Source organism: Microcaecilia unicolor, chromosome 3 (genome assembly GCF_901765095.1).
Source record: "Microcaecilia unicolor chromosome 3, aMicUni1.1, whole genome shotgun sequence".
Lineage (NCBI taxonomy): Eukaryota > Metazoa > Chordata > Amphibia > Gymnophiona > Siphonopidae > Microcaecilia > Microcaecilia unicolor.
The window spans coordinates 390,884,922-390,905,772 of record NC_044033.1 but is presented as its reverse complement, the minus strand read 5'-3'; the positions used below and the strand labels follow the sequence as shown (position 1 = coordinate 390,905,772).

The window sequence follows — 20,851 nt, the reverse complement described above, 5'->3', positions numbered from 1 at the left end:
CAAAGGATATAATTCAGATCAAACATTTGTCTCTGATCAACTATCTCAGATCAAATATTTATTTCAGATTAAATATTAAGGTTTCCTTGCTTACAGTCACTTAAATCTACCTAACCTTTATATAGCTTATAGGATTTAAACACTCTTAAACTGAAATTCACCCTTTTCTATTCTTCATAAACTTCAAGTAATCCTGAAATATTCAGATCCTTTTTCACTAGAGAAATCTCAAACTTCAATCTCCACCAACCTCTTTTCATTCATATTTTCTCATTTACCACATAATCTGGCAGTTTTTTATAATTTCAGTCAACACACACAGGAACTCACAGCTGCATGTCTCTCTTGGCCAAACCGACAGTCAGTTGCTGTCTCACTCTGTTCACTTCCCGGCAGATTTCTAACAAAAGCTGATCATCCAATCAGAGAGCTCTATTTGAATGCAGATTAACATACAGACACTGTAATGGGAATTTTTAGTGAAAAACACTAGATAAACCCTTCGTTTTTGGACCAAACTTCACACTTTTGATCAGAGCCATGCCCTAACATTAAGGCTGTAAACACTTCCATCATTTTTTATTCATAAATATGCAAATGAGAACCTCCCAAAAACGGACTAATTTGCATACGATTTAAACAAATCTGAGCATATGACAACCAAGTACAGACTCCCAGCACCTAAATTCTGCAATTAGATTTAATACAAATACTTTTAAAACTTATTTTTAGCACTTTTAAAATTTCAGGTTGTCTTTAATTTGAATGCGGTTCAAGCTCTGAAGCTTACCCTGAGTGAGGAATTAGCCCCAAACCACAGCATATATAGCAATTTGGTTGCATTCTTTAAAATAACTTGAAGAGCCTGCCTGCCTCAGTGAATACTGCTGTTGCTTTCACTTCCAGTTTGCCATGAAAAGGAGGAGGGCAGGGGCGATCGCAACTTCAGCTAAAAGATTTTGCAAGTGAGTGGAAGGCAGGGACCGCAGGCAGGGCAGCAGCGCCCCTCAAAGGCAGGCGCCCCCCTGCATTGCTTACCTGGCTTACCGCATTGGCACGGCCCTGGGTTTGGGAATTCCTAGACACCTGGCAGTTACAGACTTTGTTTAAGCCCTTCTTATCTAGGAAATAAATTAACATTTGTAGAACACGTTTAGGTCATAGGTGTCAAAATGTGTGTGTGTGGGGGGGGGGGGGGGGAGGAGGCACAGGTGCCATGGTACCTCAAAAAATTTTTTCTTCCCTGCTTCTCTCATTGCAAAGTATTTATTCCCTTACCTCACACCCCCAGGGTGGTGATTGTATCAGCTGCATAAAAGCATGGCTGGCAGGCGCGGAGCCTTGGGCATCTGTGCATGCTGAAGACCAGCTGACTTCTAGCCCCTCTGAAACAAGTTCAGAGGGGGCAGGAGCTGCCTGGCCACGTGATGCCTCTTATATAGCTGATAGAATTGCCACCCCCGGGGAGCAAGGTAAGGGGATAAATGCGTGGTGGAGGTGGGGTGGTAGAGAATGAGAGAGATACTGAAGAAGGGGAAATTCTGGAGACCATGGATGGGGGGAGGTGTAAAGAAGAAGGGAAGAAGAGAGACGTTGAAGAGGGGAGGGGTGGGAAAGAGATAGTGGCCGAATGCTATAGGAGGGGAGAGGGAGGTAGGGAAAGAGCGAAATGCTACAGACAATGAAGGGAGGGAAGAAAGAGATGCTGGAGACCATGGAGGGGGTTGAGAGGGAAGGAAAGACAGATGCTAGAGACTGGGGGGGTTGAGAGGGAGGGGATAGAGATGCTAGAGACCAGGAGTGGGAGGTTGAGAGGGAGGGGGAAAGACAGAGATGATGGAGGCTGGGGAGAGGTTGAGAGGGAGAGAAGGACAGAAATGCTGGAGACCATGGTGGGGGGTTGAGAGTGAGGGAAGGACAGAGATGCTGGAGACCATGGGAGGGGTTGAGAGGGACTGAAAGAGACAAATGCTGGATACCATTGGGGGAGGGTTGAGAGGAGGGAAGGACAGAGATGCTGAAAACCATTGAGTGGGTTGGGAGGAAGGGAGGTAATGAGAGAGATGCTAGAGATCAAGGGGGAGACAGAAAGGGAGGGAAGGAAAATATGCTGCAGACTAGTGGGGGACTGAGAGGACAGGACAGAGATACTGGAGACCATGGTGTGGGGGGGGGGGTGTTGAGAGGGAGGAAATAAGAGAAATGCTGGATACCATTAGGGGAGGGGGTTGAGTGTGAGGGAAGGACAGCGATGCTGGACACCATGGGAGAGGGGGGTTGAGAGGAAGGGAGGGAAGAAGAGAGAGAAATGCTGGGAACCATGGGATGGAAGGGAAGGGTTGGAAATGGAGCTTGGGCACCCTCAAAGAAAAAGATGTTCTGCTGCCCCTGGTTTGGATTTAATTATAATTTCATCATAGTGGGATGCAGAATCCTGAGAATGTTAGTTGGAGAGTTACTCCTGACCAGAAATTGTTCTATTCAGAGTCTTCGGTTTACACAACTTCTGTAAGGACAAGCTTCACAACATGAAGAAATCTATACCCATATATTCCCTTTAAGTGTATGTGCCAGCTTTGAGGTACATTACATGACCATGCACCTGCATAATCTGATCCATAAGTTCAGAAGCATGTAATGTTTTGATTTATATATTGTTTGTTTCCAGATGTCTTTGTCTGCAGATCTCAGATCTCAACCAAAAATACCTGTTCGACCAAATTGGGCCACTCACCAACCTAATGGATACCTCTTTACCAATGTAGCAGCTAAGAGTTTAGCCCAGAGTGCACAATGGAATGCTGGGATACGGCCTGCACCTGTCCGAGCACCAATACCAAAAATGAGTGAAAGAGGAAAGAAGGCCTGCAAGAGAACAGCAAGAAGCTCTCCATGTCAGTATCCAAGACAGCAAGGGTGATCTACCCCAATGAATGAGATTGTTCAGGTGATGTGTCTGGGGTATAAATATGGAACAACCTGAGCACTCTATGCTTTGCAGATGAAAGGAGCAGCACAATGTTAAAGAAAACCAAAGAAAAGTAAATATAAGGTGTAATTCTGAAACTCGTTATCAAAATAAAATTGGTAAGATGTACTCCATGGGTTCCTAAACCTTTGGGTATGTGGATTTTTTTTCCAACCAGCCTATTCTCTCCCCCCCCCCCCCCCCCCCAATAACTTATGGATAGCAGCTGAATATCACAGCTATCCAGCTACTTTTTTGGCCCGCCTTCACTCGTCCCCTAGCCCGGCTCATTTTTGTACCTATAGTATTAGTCCATTTAGAATTTAAAGAGCCCAATACTGTCCATATGAATCTTTAAAATACTCAGTAAAGCAAATTGCATGCTTACAGGCTGATGATGAATACATACCCCCTTGTTTACTAAGCTGTTTGCTAATGATGATACAGCCCATTCACTTTGAATGGGCTGTGTTGGCAATGCCACACAGCTTAGTAAACAGGGGAGTTAGTTTGTTTCAAATATGAGACCTTAAATCCTTGTACAGTATATTAAACATGTCATGACTCTGTAGTATAAACTAAAATGGTTGCTAATTTAATGCTCTGATTTTTATCATTTGCTTTTATACATTGCAGCTTCCCCTCTCTTTGAAAGCCAACCCTGGCAGGTGTCTTTGTCGAAGAATGGGTCTGATGAAGATTAAACACATTGGAGGTTAACTAAAGAATGTTATGCAGCAGAGCAGAAAAAGAAGAATCATCTGTTCTGCATTTGGGGAAAATATTTCCTTCCTTCCTCCTCCGTTTGCTGACTGAAGTATGAACATATATTGGGATTTAATGCCATGTCAGTGTGCAGCCCCAGGCTCTCTACCATTTGTGTTTCTTTCTCTATTCACAGTGAGTGACCCTTCCTCTCCTTCTGTGCTGTATATGTTACTGAATGCAGTGAATCAGTTATCTCTTGTTTTCACCCTCTGAACTTTTCGCCTGAGCTTTTCCTCCTGTTTTAATGAAGGCTGTCTTTACAGCATGTTACCCTGGGCATTGGAGGTCAATAATTGCTGCCATCTGGAATTAATACCAGCCAACAGTGTATCAGATAGCAGCCAGCACTGGCCTCTTTTTAGATATGGCAATATATATATATCAATCAGTTACCTTTGGAGGTAGAAATCCAAGGCTTGTTTCTGAATGTGTTTATCAGCTAGTAGAACGCAGTGAGCCCATAATTGCAGGTTTCAAACAGATTGGGATCTTGTCTTTATAATGTACAGTCAGGTATGGGAAACAACTTATGTTTGGATATACGAATAGGTGCAGGGCTTTTTTTTGAGGGGGTAGTTGGGGGTACTGAGTACAGGCACCTTTTCCATTGTCTGCTAAAATTGACCCATAGTCCCAAGTTTTAATGAAAGAGCTCAGGCTCTACACACCAATTCTGCACTATCATAGATTCTGTGACTGGTTGCAGGGGGCCTGGCTATTGTGGGGTGGGTCCCTCAGTGACCACCCCACCCCTGAAGGGTGATCTGGCATTTGAGTACCGGCACCTTTTTTGCTAGAAAAAATGCACTGAATAGGTGGAACTGTTAAATGAGGGTGTTTTTTCTTTTCTTTTGGCCCAGTCCATTTTGAGTCTGAGAGGCTAATATAGGCCTAAAGGTTCTATATTATATCATGTTTATATTGCTGATAAAAACCCAATAGGAACTTTTTACTAATAATTTGCATTGGAAGTGAAAACACTGATCATAGCCGCAAGCCTTCCAATCTGATTCATTAGCCACCTATACCTAAACTGGAGCCTCACCTCCTTGACATTCTGAAGCCAAAATATATGTTAAAATCAGTGTACCTTAAGCTAATCTTTAGGAGCAGTATCTCCAAATGGGTTACTTGTGCACATTCTGTGACAGTAATGAACCTTACTCCTAAGGTAGATTGTTAGGCATGATCTCAAATTTACTTCTAAAACCTGCCTTAGCTCTTCTATTGTGCCAAAGCGAGCTTTCTTCTGGAGTTCATAGGATGTAATATGTATTTCAAGCACTTGAACATCTTTTAATCAGGCCAGTAGCACCTAGTCCAATTGTGGTGATTTCTGTATCTTTCTGACTTGTTTTTAGTATCTGATTGCGTTCCCTAGTACTTAATGATCTTCTGTTTCCGAGTGTGTTGAACAGAACAGGGGCATACCCAGATACCCAATTTTGGATGGGCCTGGGCCCAAAGTGAGTGGCCAGAAGAACCCCACCCCTTCCCCCACCCTACAGATGATTCGGTTTCTCCTCCCACCCACCCTCATGCCATATGGTTTCTCAACCCCCCTCCCCCACCATGCATACTTTTAAATAGCTGATCTTCACCGGCTTAAGATTTTAGGACTCTTCAGCTTGGAAAAGAGACAGCTGAGGGGGAATATACATAGAGGTCTTCAAGAGTGGTATAGAACAGGTAAACATAAATTAATTTTTTTTACTCTATCAAAAAGTACAAAGACTAGGGGATGCTCAAGGAAGTTACATGGTACTACTTTTAAAACAAACGGGAGGAAATATTTTTTCACTCAATGAATAGTTAAAGCTTTGGAACTCTTTGCCAGAGGATGTGGTATCAGCGGTTATATGATACAAGTCTACAGGATCCTGAGTGGTGTAGAAAGGGTAAAAGTGAATCAATTTTTTACTGTTTTGAAAAGTATAAACTACTACTACTACTACTTATCATTTCTATAGTGCTACCGGACGTACGCAGCGCTTTACACTTGAACATGGAGAGACAGTCCCTGCTCGATAGAGCTTACAATCTAATTAGGACAGACAGAACAAGTAAGGGATAAGGGTTAGGAAAGTGTTAGGACTGACAGGACATATCAGAGATAAGGGACAGTTGAAGGGAGGATGAAAAGGTGAGGGTTGAATAGGTGAGTAGGGGTTAGGAGTTAAAAGCAGCATCGAAAAGGTGGGTTTTTAGCTTAGATTTGAAGATGGCCAGAGATGAGGCTTGGTGTACCAGTTCAGGAAGTCTATTCCAGGCATACAGTGCAGCAAGATAGAAGGAACGGAGTCTGGAGTTAGTGGTGGAGGAGAAGGGTGCAGATAAGAGAGATTTGCCCAGCGAGCGGAGATCCCGGTGAGGAGTGTAGGGAGAGATGAGCGTGGAGAGGTACTGAGGAGCTGCAGAGTGAATGCATTTGTAAGTCAGTAAGAGGAGTTTGTACTGTATGCGGAAACGGATAGGGAGCCAATGAAGTGACTTGAGGAGAGGGCTGCATAACGACATTGGCGGAATATTAGGCGTGCAGTTGAATTTTGAACAGATTGAAGAGGAGAGAGATGGCTCAGTGGGAGACCTGTGAGAAGCAGGTTGCAGTAGTCTAGGCGGGAGGTGATAAGAGTGTGGATGAGGGTTCTAGTTGCATACTCAGAAAGGAAAGGGCGAATTTTGGTGATGTTATAGAGGAAGAAACGACAGGTTTTAGCAGTCTGTTGACTAGGGAACACTCAATGAAGTTACTTAGTAATATTTTTTGAATTAATAGCAGAAAATATATTTTCACTCAAGAAATAGTTAATCTCTGGAACTTGTTGCCAGAGGATGTGGTCACAGTGGTTAGCATATCTGGGTTTAAAAAAGGTTTGTACAAGTTTCTGGAGGAAAAGTCCATAGTCTGCTATTGAGATAGACATGGGGGAAGCCACTGGTTGCCCTGGGATTGGTAGCATGAATCTTGCTACTATTTGGGTTTCTGTATGGCTATTCTTATGTGTGTATGTAACACACTGATAGCACCAGGCAAGGAGTTCCATAAAGATGGTCCCATATAACAAAAAGTTCTAAGTCTTGTACATGTCAGTCTCGCTGTTTTCAAAGACAGAAGCTGCAACAGGCAGCGCTGTGAAGAGTGCAAAGGTCAAAGATGTTCATATTTGGCCAAACTGTCAGAAAGATATTTTGGTACACCAATGCAAAACGCCTTAAAGTCCAAACAATCCTGATAGATATAGAGGCATATTTTCAAAACACTTAGACTTATAAAGTTACACAGTAACCTATGGAACTTTGTAAGTCTAAGTGCTTTGAAAATTCGCCTGATAGGCAGCCAATGCAAGTCTTTCAAAATTGGAGTAATGTGATCCGATCTTTTTCCATTAGTTATCAGGCATGCTGCTGTGTTATGGCACGTGTAAGCTGGTTTGTCTAGGTACACCATGCAGTGTGCCCAATTTATAGTATCCTGTGAGTTGTGCACATAAGTAGAAGACATCCCCACACCCTACCCATGGTCCATCTACATGTACGCCCCCTTGCAGTTATGCACTAAGACACATACATGCTATTTTATAGAATAGCATGTAGGGCAATTCTGTGTGCAGGTGCCAATTAAGGTGCAATGTACATGCATAAGACACGGATAACTGTATGTGTCCATTTATAGAATTGCCTTATATATGCATAAGTTAGACCAGTGAAAAAAGCAGGTCTAACTCATATGTATGAGTTTCAATAACAATTGTCACTTATATGTATACTCAGTAATATCTTCAAAATGGCCAGAGCCATTGAATGTAGAATAAAATTAATTGCCAGTACCAGCGCTTAACTATGGGGTCCTTTTACTAAGCTGCAATAAGTGTTAATGCAGGATAGAATGGATTTTGATTACCGTAGGACATGCTCAGGTGTCCTCTGGTAGTTTGAGATCTATGCACGCTACCCACATGCTAAAAAATATTTATTCTAGGAGGGAACATGTCTGGGGGGGCAGAGAGTGGGTATGTCTATGCAAATCAGTTAGTTCATCTACATTACCGCATACTAACTGATTAGTGCAAGATTACTGCATAAGCCCTTACCGCTTAAAAAAAATGGGTGGCAGAAAGTGCTCACGCAGTAATTGTTTTTAATGGCCATATGCTAATGATGATAGTGCATGGCCATTAATACAAGAAATAAAAAACTGACCATTTTACTCAAGCACTAAAAATAGCCTTAGCACATGGGGAAAGCCCTATCACAGCTTAGTACAAGGACCTCTATATCTCTTTAATTATTAGGTCCTAGGTTCTTTTTAATACATAAAAACTAAAAACTGTAAGTCTTTTTGCATTGTTTGCTAGGCTTTAATCCTTGTTGACCCTAGCAGTTCCTCCATGTTTAGCAATGTCAATGCTTTTTGTATTGGGATTACACCAGATGCTTTATTCCTGTTTATGTTGAGTCACTTTCATGAGCACTGGCACAAATATATCCTAAGATTTCAGATTGCTGCAAATTATGCTATAATGTGTTTTGGATTATAAAATAGGTGAATTCTCTTCCTGTATTATGACTACAGGTTACAGTATAGAAGGTACAATTAATCCCATAATGTTAAAGAAATGAATAAATTCATTTTCCTTTTCTAATCCATTTGGTGTAATTGGATGCAAATATAGGAGTACCTGGGAGAAAAGCATGAAATCATTTTTCTTACAATAAATCAAGGGGAGAAAGGAAAACTGAAAATTTACAGATGCTTTTAGCTTCCTCTATGGGATTTCATTCAGGAATCAAGGGAATTGTAGCATCACAGTGCTGCCTATGTACCCTGTTACAGAATTGTCAGGGGAAAAGAGAAGAGTTACATGAAAGGAACGGTGAATTGTATACCAATTATTTGACCTTCTAATAATCTGTGAGAATAAATTTGAAGTTTCTGATTTTTTTGTAACATCAGTGTCATTTTGTACTGTTTGAGCCTTACTGTCCCGTCTGTGGCCGTGCCAACCCTCAGACTTACCCTGTTTCTGGGAGTCAGTGTCTGTGCTGGCTTCTGCTTGTCTCTGTGTCTGTGTCTGTCTTAGGTTCTCTCTGGCTCTGTGTGCTGATTGCCCTACTGAACCTCACCTGTGTGGGCTATGCCTCTTCCAAGATGGCTGCCGCCTCTTCGTCTCTGCCAGTATCCAAGATGGCTCCCGCTGTTACTTTCTATGGGATGCCTGCTCTGAGTGTCAAGCCTCTGTTTGGTTGCAAGGTGATTGCTGCAGCTGTAGCTCTGGTGTTGAGGGCTTTATTAATCACTTGGAGACTACAGTCCTGGCCTTTGCATCTGATCTCATCTGATCTCATCTAAAGGTCCTGCTGTATAGAGTGCTCTGTACACAGTTTCAGTGTTTGCTCTGAGTGAGTTTCTATGTTTGTGTATACTAGCTAGCTTAGGCACTGTGTGGCTTGTAAGCCTGTGCATAGCTCTGCTAGTTCTCTGTGTTTGTTTCCAGTGAATGACTAGTTAGCTTAGGCACCGTCTGGCTTGTTGCCTGTGCATAGCTCTACTAGTTCTCTGTGTTTGTTTCCAGTGTATGACTAGCCAGCTTAGGCACCGTGTGGCTTGTAGCCTGTGCATAGCTCTGCTAGTTCTCTGTGTTTGTTTCCAAGTGATAGACTAGCCAGCTTAGGCACCGTGTGGCTTGTAGCCTGTGCATAGCTCTGCTAGTTCTCTGTGTTTGTTTCCAAGTGATAGACTAGCCAGCTTAGGCACCGTGTGGCTTGTAGCCTGTGCATAGCTCTGCTAGTTCTCTGTGTTTGTTTCCAAGTGATAGACTAGCCAGCTTAGGCACCGTGTGGCTTGTAGCCTGTGCATAGCTCTGCTAGTTCTCTGTGTTTGTTTCCAAGTGATAGACTAGCCAGCTTAGGCACCGTGTGGCTTGTAGCCTGTGCATAGCTCTGCTAGTTCTCTGTGTTTGTTTCCAAGTGATAGACTAGCCAGCTTAGGCACCGTGTGGCTTGTAGCCTGTGCATAGCTCTGCTAGTTCTCTGTGTTTGTTTCCAAGTGATAGACTAGCCAGCTTAGGCACCGTGTGGCTTGTAGCCTGTGCATAGCTCTGCTAGTTCTCTGTGTTTGTTTCCAAGTGATAGACTAGCCAGCTTAGGCACCGTGTGGCTTGTAGCCTGTGCATAGCTCTGCTAGTTCTCTGTGTTTGTTTCCAAGTGATAGACTAGCCAGCTTAGGCACCGTGTGGCTTGTAGCCTGTGCATAGCTCTGCTAGTTCTCTGTGTTTGTTTCCAAGTGATAGACTAGCCAGCTTAGGCACCGTGTGGCTTGTAGCCTGTGCATAGCTCTGCTAGTTCTCTGTGTTTGTTTCCAAGTGATAGACTAGCCAGCTTAGGCACCGTGTGGCTTGTAGCCTGTGCATAGCTCTGCTAGTTCTCTGTGTTTGTTTCCAAGTGATAGACTAGCCAGCTTAGGCACCGTGTGGCTTGTAGCCTGTGCATAGCTCTGCTAGTTCTCTGTGTTTGTTTCCAAGTGATAGACTAGCCAGCTTAGGCACCGTGTGGCTTGTAGCCTGTGCATAGCTCTGCTAGTTCTCTGTGTTTGTTTCCAAGTGATAGACTAGCCAGCTTAGGCACCGTGTGGCTTGTAGCCTGTGCATAGCTCTCCTAGTTCACTGTGGTTGTTCCTAGTGTTAGACTAGCCGCCCTTGCTAGCCACTATCCCAAGACTGTGTTTGTTCCTAGTGTTAGGCTAGCCGTCCTGCTAGCCCTCCTGCGGAGACAGTGACTTGAGCTAGCCGTCCTGCTAGCCACCTCCAGAGACAGTGTTGAATCCTGCCGACTGCCAGAACCCGGACAGACCCGGCTTGTCTGCCTTGCCTTCGCCTAGGTGCCAGGGGGCACCCCTGGACCTTCATTCCTGCTGTTTCTGTAAGTCCTACCGGCTGCCAGAACCTGAGGGCTCAACCCGAGGGGGAGGCAGTCAAGTGTAGGTGAAGTCTAGGTCCAGGGTGTTCCAGTTCCGCGGGTTCCGTTCCAGTGTGTTCCAGTCCAGCGGGTTCCACTCCTGTATGTTTCAGTCCAGTGGGGCCACCCCAGTGTGTCCAGTTCAGTGGGCCCCACTCCAGTGCGCACCCGTCCGGTGCGTTCCAGTTCCGAGTGTTCCGGAGTAGAACTCCAGTCCGGAGTTCCGGTCCAGTCTTATCTCCTCTCTACCTGGAAGGTGATTTTGCCTAAAGGACTCACAAACCCCGCGCTCCCGGGGAAGAAGCCTGAAGGTATGCCAAGGTCCTCGAGAGCGCGTCAAGCGCGAGAGACGCGACACTTACCAATAAAGTACTTCCATTTTGTAATTCTTGTATTCTTCCATTGTCTTTTACTGTTTGGACAGTTACTGTTCTTCTATTCTCATCCTTGCAGTGGGTGATAGAGCAGCAGGGAGTTAATAGTAATATAGAATACTATTCAAAAAATAACTGCTGTGAAACCCCATTGTGCATATGGCGTTAAGGTAGGAATTAAGATGTCCAGGTCAAGAGGTTCATAATTCCCCCAATATTTTACAAAAAACGCTGTGCTGAATGCCGAGTCTCTTGTAAAATATGTATGAGGGCACCTACCCGTGTGTTTGCTGACACATGCAGCAGACACATCAATTTCAAGAACCTACACATACAGAAAAAGAAAAGGACATTACTCAGCAGCTTCCACGCACGAGTGCCAGTGATTATGTTTGAAAGTGCAGATAGAAGTACCAGCAACTACTATACATGTGAGCCATATTCCAGACACATACATATGAATATGTAAATACCACTATTTACACATGAAGATGTATAATTGTTTTCCAAACTTATCTTTCCCTACAGATTCACAATAGAGCGGAGGAGTAGTCTAGTGGTTAATGCAGTGGCCTGCACTAGGGAAACAGTGTTTGATTCCCACTGCAGCTTCTTGTGACTCTAGGCAAGTCACTTAACACTCCACTGCCCCAGGTACAAAATAAGTACCTGTGTAATGTATGTAAACCACTTTGATTGCAACCACAAAAAGGCAGTATGTCAAATCCCATCCCCCTTCCCTTCCCACAGTATAGTCTCACCTACCAAGTTTCTCTTCAGGCGTCAACACACAATACAATCAATACCTAATACATACAAATATACTATATATACAAGTGCACAAAAGTACGTAATAGGGAACAACAGATGAACAATCTTTAAAAAGCCATACAATTTGTCAATCAAGACATGTATATTATCTAAATATATATTGGAGGTCATTCTGTTTACATGTGTAAATGTATGAGCATGTGTAAATGGCATAGTATACATATGTTAAGCAGGAATTCTCTGAGGACAGCAGGCCATTAATCCTCACATGTTGGTGACATCATCCACATTGCCCGGTGCGGAATGCAGAGCGTATAGGAATATAAGAGCCACATGCCAGCGCCCCACTGAACATGCGTGAGTGCCTCCCCACCCGCTGCGAGAGCACAGAACCAGCAGTACAGTATAATAGCTTTACAAAAACAACTCCAAGGGGAGGTGGGAGGGTGTATAAGAATTAATGGCCTGCTGTCCTAGGAGAATACCTGCTACAAGTTAGTGTCTTTGCTTTCTCCATGGACAAGCAGGCCATGTTAACATATGTGGGAATCCCTATCAGGCTGACTGAAAACAACAACAGTAGGACAGTTGGAATGCGCAAAGGTGAGTTCAAAATACTAATCAACCTGAAACTATATACATACTGTGTGAGAGTGCAGCCTGGAATGGAACAAAACAGGCCTAAGAGGGTGGAGTTGGATTCTAGACCCCAAATTCTGCAGAACTGTCTGTCCAAACCATTGCGTAGGGTATTTTGCTCAAGGCAATAGTGAGATGTGAATGTGTGGAATGAAGACCACGTTGCAGCCTTGCAAATTTCTTCTATAGAGGCTGACCTTAATTGGGCTAACAACGCAGCCAATGGCTCTGACATGAGCCTTGACATGACCCTCAAGAGTCAGCCCAGCTTGGGCATAAGTAAAAGGAATGCAGTCTGCTAGCCAGTTGGGATCAAAAGAAACAAAAAGCTGTGTGGACTGTCTGTAGGGCCTAATCCGCTCCAAGTAAAAGGCCAATGCTTGCTTGCAGTCCAAGGTGTGCAGTGCACTTTTGCCAGGATGGGCGTGAGGTTTGGGAAAGAATGTTGGAAGAATGATAGACTGGTTCAGATGGAAATCCGACACTACCTTAGGCAGAAACTTAGGGTGTGTGTACAGAACTATTCTGTTATGCTGAAAATTAATGTATGGTGGATCTACTACTAAGGCTTGAAGCTCATTGACCCTGGGAGCTGAAGTAACGGTCACCAAAAACAAGATCTTCTATGTCAAGTACTTCAGTGGCTCAAAAGCAGCTTTCATCAACTGGGTGGGGATAATATTGAACTCCCATGACACAGGCAGAGGTTTGATAGGGGACTTTGTGAAAAACAAACCTTATGAAGCAAACAACTAGAGGCTATCCAGAGATGGACTTACCTTCCACACAGTGATGGTAAGCACTAATTGAATAGAGGTGAACCTTGGTCTGGAGACCAGACTCAGAAAGGTGTAGAAGGTATTCAAGCAGGGTCTGTGTAGGGCAAGAAATAGGATCTAAGGCCCTGCCCTCACATTAGACAGCAAATCTCCATTTGAAAGAATAACACCTCTTAGTGGAATCTTTCCTGAAAGCCAGGAAGACTATGGAGACACCCTCAACATTAGCCATGAAAAATATTGAGGACATGCTAACCTTGGAATTGTTTCTTCTAAAACTTGCCCACTGTTATGTGGATATAATTACAGAAGATAACACTTGTTATCCACATTTAGCAGAGGCATTGCCAGAGGCGGAGTTAGAGCAGGGACTGCAATAACATACATACTTTTACATATGTTATTTTTGTCAGAAAAAAAAATACCCACACAAAAAAAGAGGTGCCCATGAATTTTACATTTATATGGGCAGTATAAAAACTGCTCTCATTGTGGGGTAATTTAAAAGGCATTTCTGTGCCTTAAATAGTGCTTTAGTTGTAGAAATAAGCTTTCTAAATGCTGTCTGGAATATATGTACATAAAACTATGCACATACCCCTCCCTGATATTCAGCGATATTTAACTGGCCAGGAACGGCTCCTGGCCGGTTAAATAGAGCTTAACTGACTATCTGCGAATATCTCTCGTTGAATATTCCCAGTCAATGCTTACTCCCAGATTCTATATATTGTGCCTAGAGTTCTGCACTAAAATACAGGCATATTCTATACAATGCGCATAACTTAATTGGCTTAACAAGCTAATCAGCATTGATAACAGGTCTTAGTGAGCAATAATGAGCACAAACTGGCAATAATTAGAATTTATACGCACAACTCACTACGTGCATTCTGTAACGCACTGCGCCTAAATTCTGTGTGTAGCCAAAAGAGGGGCATGGTTATGGGTGGGGAAATGAGCATTTCATGGCTGTTCCACAATTTATGCGCACTGTTATAGAATAGGCCCATGTGCGCCTAAATCTATGCACTAGCATTTATGCCACATTTCCCTTGGTGTAAGTGGATGTGCATAGTTTTAAGTGCTCTGATATTAACTAAGCATATTCTATATACTGTGTCTAAATATAGGGGCCACTTAAAGAATACGCTTAGGTGGAAATGTATTCAGTGTCGAGTTTTCAGGCGCTATATATAGAATCTGGCCCTTAGCAGCTAACCGGTTATGTTGTGCAATATAACTGGCTATCAGATAAGATTCAGCGCATCATTGGCTAAGTTTGGCCAAATTGAGCTGCCGAAATAGCAGGCCTATCTTTGGCTGGTTTAAACTTAACTGGCTAGTGCTGAATAGTGTCTTGGCTGGTTAAGTTTAAACCAGTCAAAGTTAAACCGGATATTTAATGTCGGTCACTGGACATGGCCCAGCACTGAATATTCAGTCTCACCGCTGACCGTGAGAAATTAGCCAGGCTGCCTCCTGCAGTCTGAATATTGGCCTCATGCTGTCTGCACAGACAGCCTCTAAGTGCTGTTTATCCAGTCTAAGTGGAGGTGTTCCTGACAGTAGGGTTGGGGAAGGATTAGGGGATAATTCTATAATTTGGTGTCTCAAGTTAGACATTTCAGTGCTGTGTGATGAGCGCTAATTCTAGAACAGCATCTTGGCGCCAAGATTCCATTATAGAAAATTATATGCCAAGTGGAGGAAGGTGAAACGGATGTAGCACCTGCTCTGCTTCTGCATGTGATCCAATTGCATGTCTAGGGGATTAGAAGGCATTAAACCACCCATGTTAACATAACAACATTACTACTACTACTATTTAGCATTTCTATAGCGCTACAAGGCTTACGCAGCGCTGCACAAACATAGAAGAAAGACAGTCCCTGCTCAAAGAGCTTACAATCTAATAGACAAAAAATAAATAAAGTAAGCAAATCAAATCAATTAATGTGAACGGGAAGGAAGAGAGGAGGGTAGGTGGAGGCGAGTGGTTACGAGTCAAAAGCAATGTTAAAGAGGTGGGCTTTCAGTCTAGATTTAAAGGTGGCCAAGGATGGGGCAAGACGTAGGGGCTCAGGAAGTTTATTCCAGGCGTAGGGTGCAGCGAGACAGAAGGCGCGAAGTCTGGAGTTGGCAGTAGTGGAGAATAGCTATACTGGGTCAGACCAATGGTCCACCTAACTCAGTATCCTGTTTCCAACAGTGGTCAATCCAGGCCACAAATACTTGACAGAAAGATAGCTTTTAAATGCCCCAAGGCTTATGGAAATCCGTTGGCACCTCCAAGTAAAATCACAACAAATATAAAATCACTCCAGATGAGGCTGTTCCATAATTAAACAGTTTACTGGGGTACTTAATAAGATGAACTCTTTGGTAAACAGGGTAGGATCTGGGGCGTTACCATGGGTAGTCTCTGATTGGACAAGGGGGTGCGGAATCCCAAGCGGGGATTCCGTAACCTGGGAAACGCTGATTCTGACAGTTTGGCAGAGTGAGTTTGGTTCCCAGTGAGAGAGGACGTGCTGCACTGGTTGTGAGTGAAAGAGTGGTGATTTGAGTAGAAAAAGGAAGGAAAATATATTTAAAGGGAAGTTTTAATAATTGAGGGTGGGAAGGGAACCCTAGAGGAAGTGACTGCTTTGAGAGGAAAGTGCTCCTTCTACAATTTGTGAGTTTGAGAGTGAAAAGCATGAATAAGAGTGCAAAAGATCAACCTTGAGTTCACTACCAAGCCATCACCCCCCCCACCCCCCCTCTTCACCCATTAACCCTCTCCCTCAACCAACCAACCAACCCAGGCCTCCTTCTCCTCCTTTCCAGAGATCACTGAGGATGAAACCTCCCGCCTTCTTTCCTCCTCGAAATGCACCACCTGCTCCTCTGATCCCATCCCCACCAACCTACTTAACACCATCGCCCTTACTGTCAACCCCTCCATCTGTCGCATCCTTAACCTCTCTCTCTCCACTGCAACTGTCCCTGATACCTTCAAGCACGCCCTAGTCACAGCTCTCCTCAAAAAACCATCACTTGACCCTACCTGCCCCTCCAACTATTGCCCCATCTCTCTCCTACCCTTCCTCTCCAAAATACTTGAACGCACCGTTCATAGCCGCTGTCTTGATTTTCTCTCCTCTCATGCCATCCTCGACCCACTCCAATCCGGCTTCCGCCCTCTCCACTCGACAGAAACAGCACTCTCTAAAGTCTGCAATGAACTGCTCCTGGCCAAATCTAGAGGCCACTACTCCATCCTCATCCTCCTCGATCTCTCTGCCGCTTTTGATAGTGTCAATCACGATCTATTTCTCGCCACTCTGGCCTCATTTGGGTTCCAGGGCTCTGTCCTCTCCTGGTTCTCCTCCTATCTCTCCCACCGCACATTCAGGGTGCACTCTCATGGATCTTCCTCCACTCCCATCTCGCTATCTGTTGGTGTTCCCCAGGGATCTGTCCTCGGACCCCTTCTCTTCTCTATCTACACCTCTTCCCTAGGCTCACTGATCTCATCTCATGGCTTCCAGTATCATCTCTACGCTGATGACACCCAGCTCTATCTCTCCACACCAGACATCACCTCAGAGACCCAGGCCAAGGTATCGGCCTGCCTGTCCGACATTGCTGCCTGGATGTCCAACCGCCACCTGAAGCTGAACATGTCCAAGACCGAGCTCCTCATCTTTCCACCTAAGCCCACTTCTCCTCTTCCCCCACTCTCTATCTCAGTTGATGGCACCCTCATCCTCCCCGTCTCATCTGCCCGCAACCTCGGGGTCATCTTCGACTCCTCCCTCTCCTTCTCTGCGCATATCCAGCAGACTGCCAAAACCTGTCGCTTCTTCCTTTTCAACATCAACAAAATTTGCCCTTTCCTCACTGAGCACACCAACCGAACTCTCGTCCACGCTCTCATTACCTCACGCCTCGACTACTGCAACTTGCTCCTCACTGGCCTCCCACTCAGCCATCTATCCCCCCTTCAATCCACTCAGAACTCTGCCGCACGTCTTATATTCCGCCAGAACCGATATACTCATATCACCCCTCTCCTCAAGTCACTTCACTGGCTTCCGATCAGATACCGCATCCAAGCTTCTCCTCCTTACTTACAAGTGCACCCGGTCTGCTGCTCCTCACTACCTCTCTACCCTCATCTCCCCCTACGTTCCTGCCCGTAACCTCCACTCACAAGACAAATTCCTCCTCTCAGTACCCTTCTCCACCATTGCCAACTCCAGGCTCCGCTCATTTTGCCTTGCCTCACCCTATGCTTGGAACAATCTTCCTGAATCCCTACGCCAAGCCCCCTCCCTACCCATCTTCAAATCCTTGCTTAAAGCTCACCTCTTCAATGCTGCATTCGGAACCTAACCTTTCGAACATATAGGTTGCCCCAATCTGTCTGACCTTTCAGATTATCTGTACATTTGTCTTTTAGATTGTAAGCTCTTCGAGCAGGGACTGTCATTCCATGTTAAATTGTACAGCGCTGCGTAACCCTAGTAGCGCTTTAGAAATGTTAAGTAGTAGTAGTAAGAGGGTAATTAAAATTTAATTAATGTAAGAGGGAGGTTATAAAGCGGGGTTGAGTAGAATTAACAAATTTTTATGGAAATTACACACTGAAAAGGGAAAAGAATTTTAAAAGGCTAAGTGTGTAAAGTGGGAGCAGTGAGGTGGAATGTTGAGAGCTGTGCTGTCAGTGGAATGTTGTGAGGTGTAGGAAGAAGATTGCAGAAAGAGTGAAGAAAACTGGACAACCCATGAGCTCCAATGCAAGCAAGCCTACATCCGGGAAAAGAAAAGAGAAAACTACTACAGCTAAGTAACTGGTGACATTAAGCAAAGGAAAATTAGTAGCAAAGAAACTTACATAGCAATACATGAGAGAAAATAACAAAATATACTTACCTTAAGTTCTTGTGAAAAGAGGAATTACCAGAAACCTGTGGAAAGAGAAAAGCAAGAACAAAGAATCAAATTCTTGGTAAAATACATTCCCGTGGCCGTGGTTTAAATACACAGTAACATTTATACTACTAAAAGAAAGGTTAAAGAAAAGAGACACTTATCTGATAGTGCTACAGATGAAAGTTGATGTTTGTTTTCCTGTAGGGAGACAAAAAGTATATTAAAAAAGAAAGGTATTAGGTGTTTTGTTAATAGAGTAGACCAAAGCTCGATGATCTGTGAGAAAGGGTTGAGTTGATGTTTATTTTAAAAGCTTAAGCTTCAATATTAAAATCGTTTTAACAAAATCAAAAACTGAGTTCGTTCTCCTTAATCAATAAAATCCTGAATTTTAGTTTAAATTCCTCTTCTGCTCTTAGAGAGCAGAAGACGAGGTCAGTATTCTGAACTATTCCAAATAGGTGTACTCCGGAATAGCGGCTACGACTACAACATCGCTGTTCTAGGAAGTTATATCTGTTTGGAAATAACCCTTTCTGGGGGGGGGGGGAACTAGCTACAGTAAACCTGAGCTTTTTTTTTTTTTTGCATTTCTGAACTGAATTGTTTTGGCACTGTGGAACACAGAACACGCCTTCCTGTTTTTAGGGACGGTGGTCTGCTGCCACCTACCGTTCAGAATTAATACTATCATTTGTGGGCTCATTTGACAGAACGAAATGTTCCCTGCCAAATTATTAGCAGGCAGCAGAAGACAGATCAAGATGTACAGTTGAAATTTATTTCCTCTTGTGAAGAAAATGGCAAAAAGTCACCTGTCATCTAACCCCTGTCCATCCGTTCACAACTTCACATCAGTGCTGAGTGCCGTACTAAAACTCAGTTCCAGGCTGAGGGCAGTGACAGCCCAGGAAGCTTCAAAATGGTAAGTTCGCAAGCGCAGCTCCTTAACCGCAAGCGCAGTTCTATCTGCACTATTGAATTCGCATCTGGCTGGTCCTAACGCGCTTTGCGTATTTGAGTTTGTCCCTTTTCGGTGCCTGTAGATAGTCGGCAGTGACGTATCTGGTGCTCGCTTGGTGGTGGGGTTTGTTGCTGGTTTTGTTTCCCCGCCCCGCACGTGCGCACGCAAAGTAGCTCGGGAGAAATCGCAATCGCAATCGCAATCGCATTCGCTTTCGCTTTGAGGGCATCTACCTGCACCAGCCAGCAACTATGAAGCAGAAGAAGAAAGGTAAGTGCGCGCGGCCCTTGTGCCGGGTCTCAGGAGGTGTGGGGTGGAGGCGGTGTTTTATGGAGCTCTTGGTGGTTTTTAACTGGCCTCATGTGCGGAGCTGTCAGTGACTAGGAGTTGCTTGGTGACCACTGGCTGATCAGTTGATCCGTCTCTAGGGTTTCCAACTGGACCCAGAGTCGCCTGACTGCGTTGATCCAGTCCTGGGTTGTCCCCATTGCTCGCAGAGACTTGTAGTCTTACTTTTCTTTTTCTAGGGAATGCAGTAGGGAAATCAGAAGTCCCTGTACGCAATGGGGTCAACCCAGGGCTGAATCAACCTTGTCAGGCGAGTTGGCAACTCTTATCTTCTCCCATCGCTTCTTCATGGTGTATTTGGGTTCTTGTGGACTGGATCCAGCACTTATTCCCCCCCAGAAGGGCTGCATCCTCCTGGATCTAGCACTGATTTTCATGGTTGCTGAGGGGGGGGGGGGGGGGACAAAATTCCCCAGGCCCTACCTCCAAGGGGAGGCCTGGCATTAATGTGATAACCCGGACCTGGCATGCAGGAGAGAGTAGTGAACCGAGGGTGGGGGCAGTCTGCCCCAGGTGCACACTGCAGGAGGGGTGCAGGGAGCAGCTGTTGGCTCCACTGGCTCCCAGCTCCCTTTGCTGTTACTTCCTGTTCTGGGGCAGAAGGAGCAGGGATCTAGCGGAGCTGGCTGCACCCTTCACCCCAGCAGGTAAGAAGAATGCGAGGGGGGGGGGCTTAGAGGTGATGTACCGGGGGGGGGGGGGGGGGGGGGGGGGGGAAGGGGATGTTGTGCTGCTCACAGGGGGAAATAGACGACTGCAGCGGTGATCCACCCTGGGTGGCAGCCTACCAAGGAACGCCACTGAGACCGAGACAGACCCAAGCTCTGGATCTCCCTTGGAGGCCGGGGAGTAGTAAATGCACTGACGCAGGAGAGGGTGGGGTGGTGGTAGCCTGAGTGAGAAAGCAAGGGGCAGTGATGGTGGCAGCTTCGCTCCATGTGGAGGCAGCGGTGACTGTGACTGCAGTGGGCCTGCCCCGGGCCCATTTCTGCCTCTTGGTGACCCTGCTGATTCTCTATAGAAGATCTGTATCCACCTGGATCAAGCACTCATTCCCCCAGTAGAGCCCTATCCCCTGGATCCAGCACTTTTTTTCCCCTCTGAAGGGCTTCATCCTCAATCCAGCACTGTTTTCTTACAGAAGGGCTGCATCCACCTGGTGCATGCAAGAAGACCTAAGAAATATTTCAGAGCTAGAAGAATTCTGCAAAAAAGAGTGGGAAAAATTCCTGAAGCAAGAATTGAAAGATTCTAAGCTGATAACTGGAAATGTTATTTCTGCCAAAGAATATATGTATTATAAACTGAAAGGGAGCACGGACGTATTTGCTATTTTATTGTTTTGAATATGTAAAAAAAAAAG

General features: G+C 44.8%; 2 protein-coding genes across 3 annotated transcripts in view; both read left to right on the top strand.

Annotated features, from left to right (window-relative positions):
* Positions 1 to 4,346, top strand: part of FBXO16 (F-box protein 16) — a 144,591-nt gene extending 140,245 nt beyond the window's left edge. The window contains exons 8-9 of one of the 2 annotated variants that reach the window (XM_030198701.1): positions 2,669 to 2,894; positions 3,605 to 4,346. In XM_030198701.1, the coding sequence (XP_030054561.1) occupies positions 2,669 to 2,894; positions 3,605 to 3,672 (294 nt within the window). In that variant the 3' untranslated portion in view covers positions 3,673 to 4,346. Of the gene's footprint in view, positions 1 to 2,668; positions 2,948 to 3,604 lie in introns of both variants that reach the window. The other variant, XM_030198702.1, reaches the window with a different exon arrangement.
* Positions 4,347 to 19,242: 14,896 nt separating this feature from the next.
* ELP3 (elongator acetyltransferase complex subunit 3) overlaps positions 19,243 to 20,851 on the top strand; it is a 221,960-nt gene continuing 220,351 nt past the window's right edge. The window contains exon 1 of the mRNA XM_030198697.1: positions 19,243 to 19,410. Coding sequence (XP_030054557.1) covers positions 19,392 to 19,410 — 19 coding nt within the window. The 5' untranslated portion in view covers positions 19,243 to 19,391. The remainder of the gene's footprint in view (positions 19,411 to 20,851) is intronic.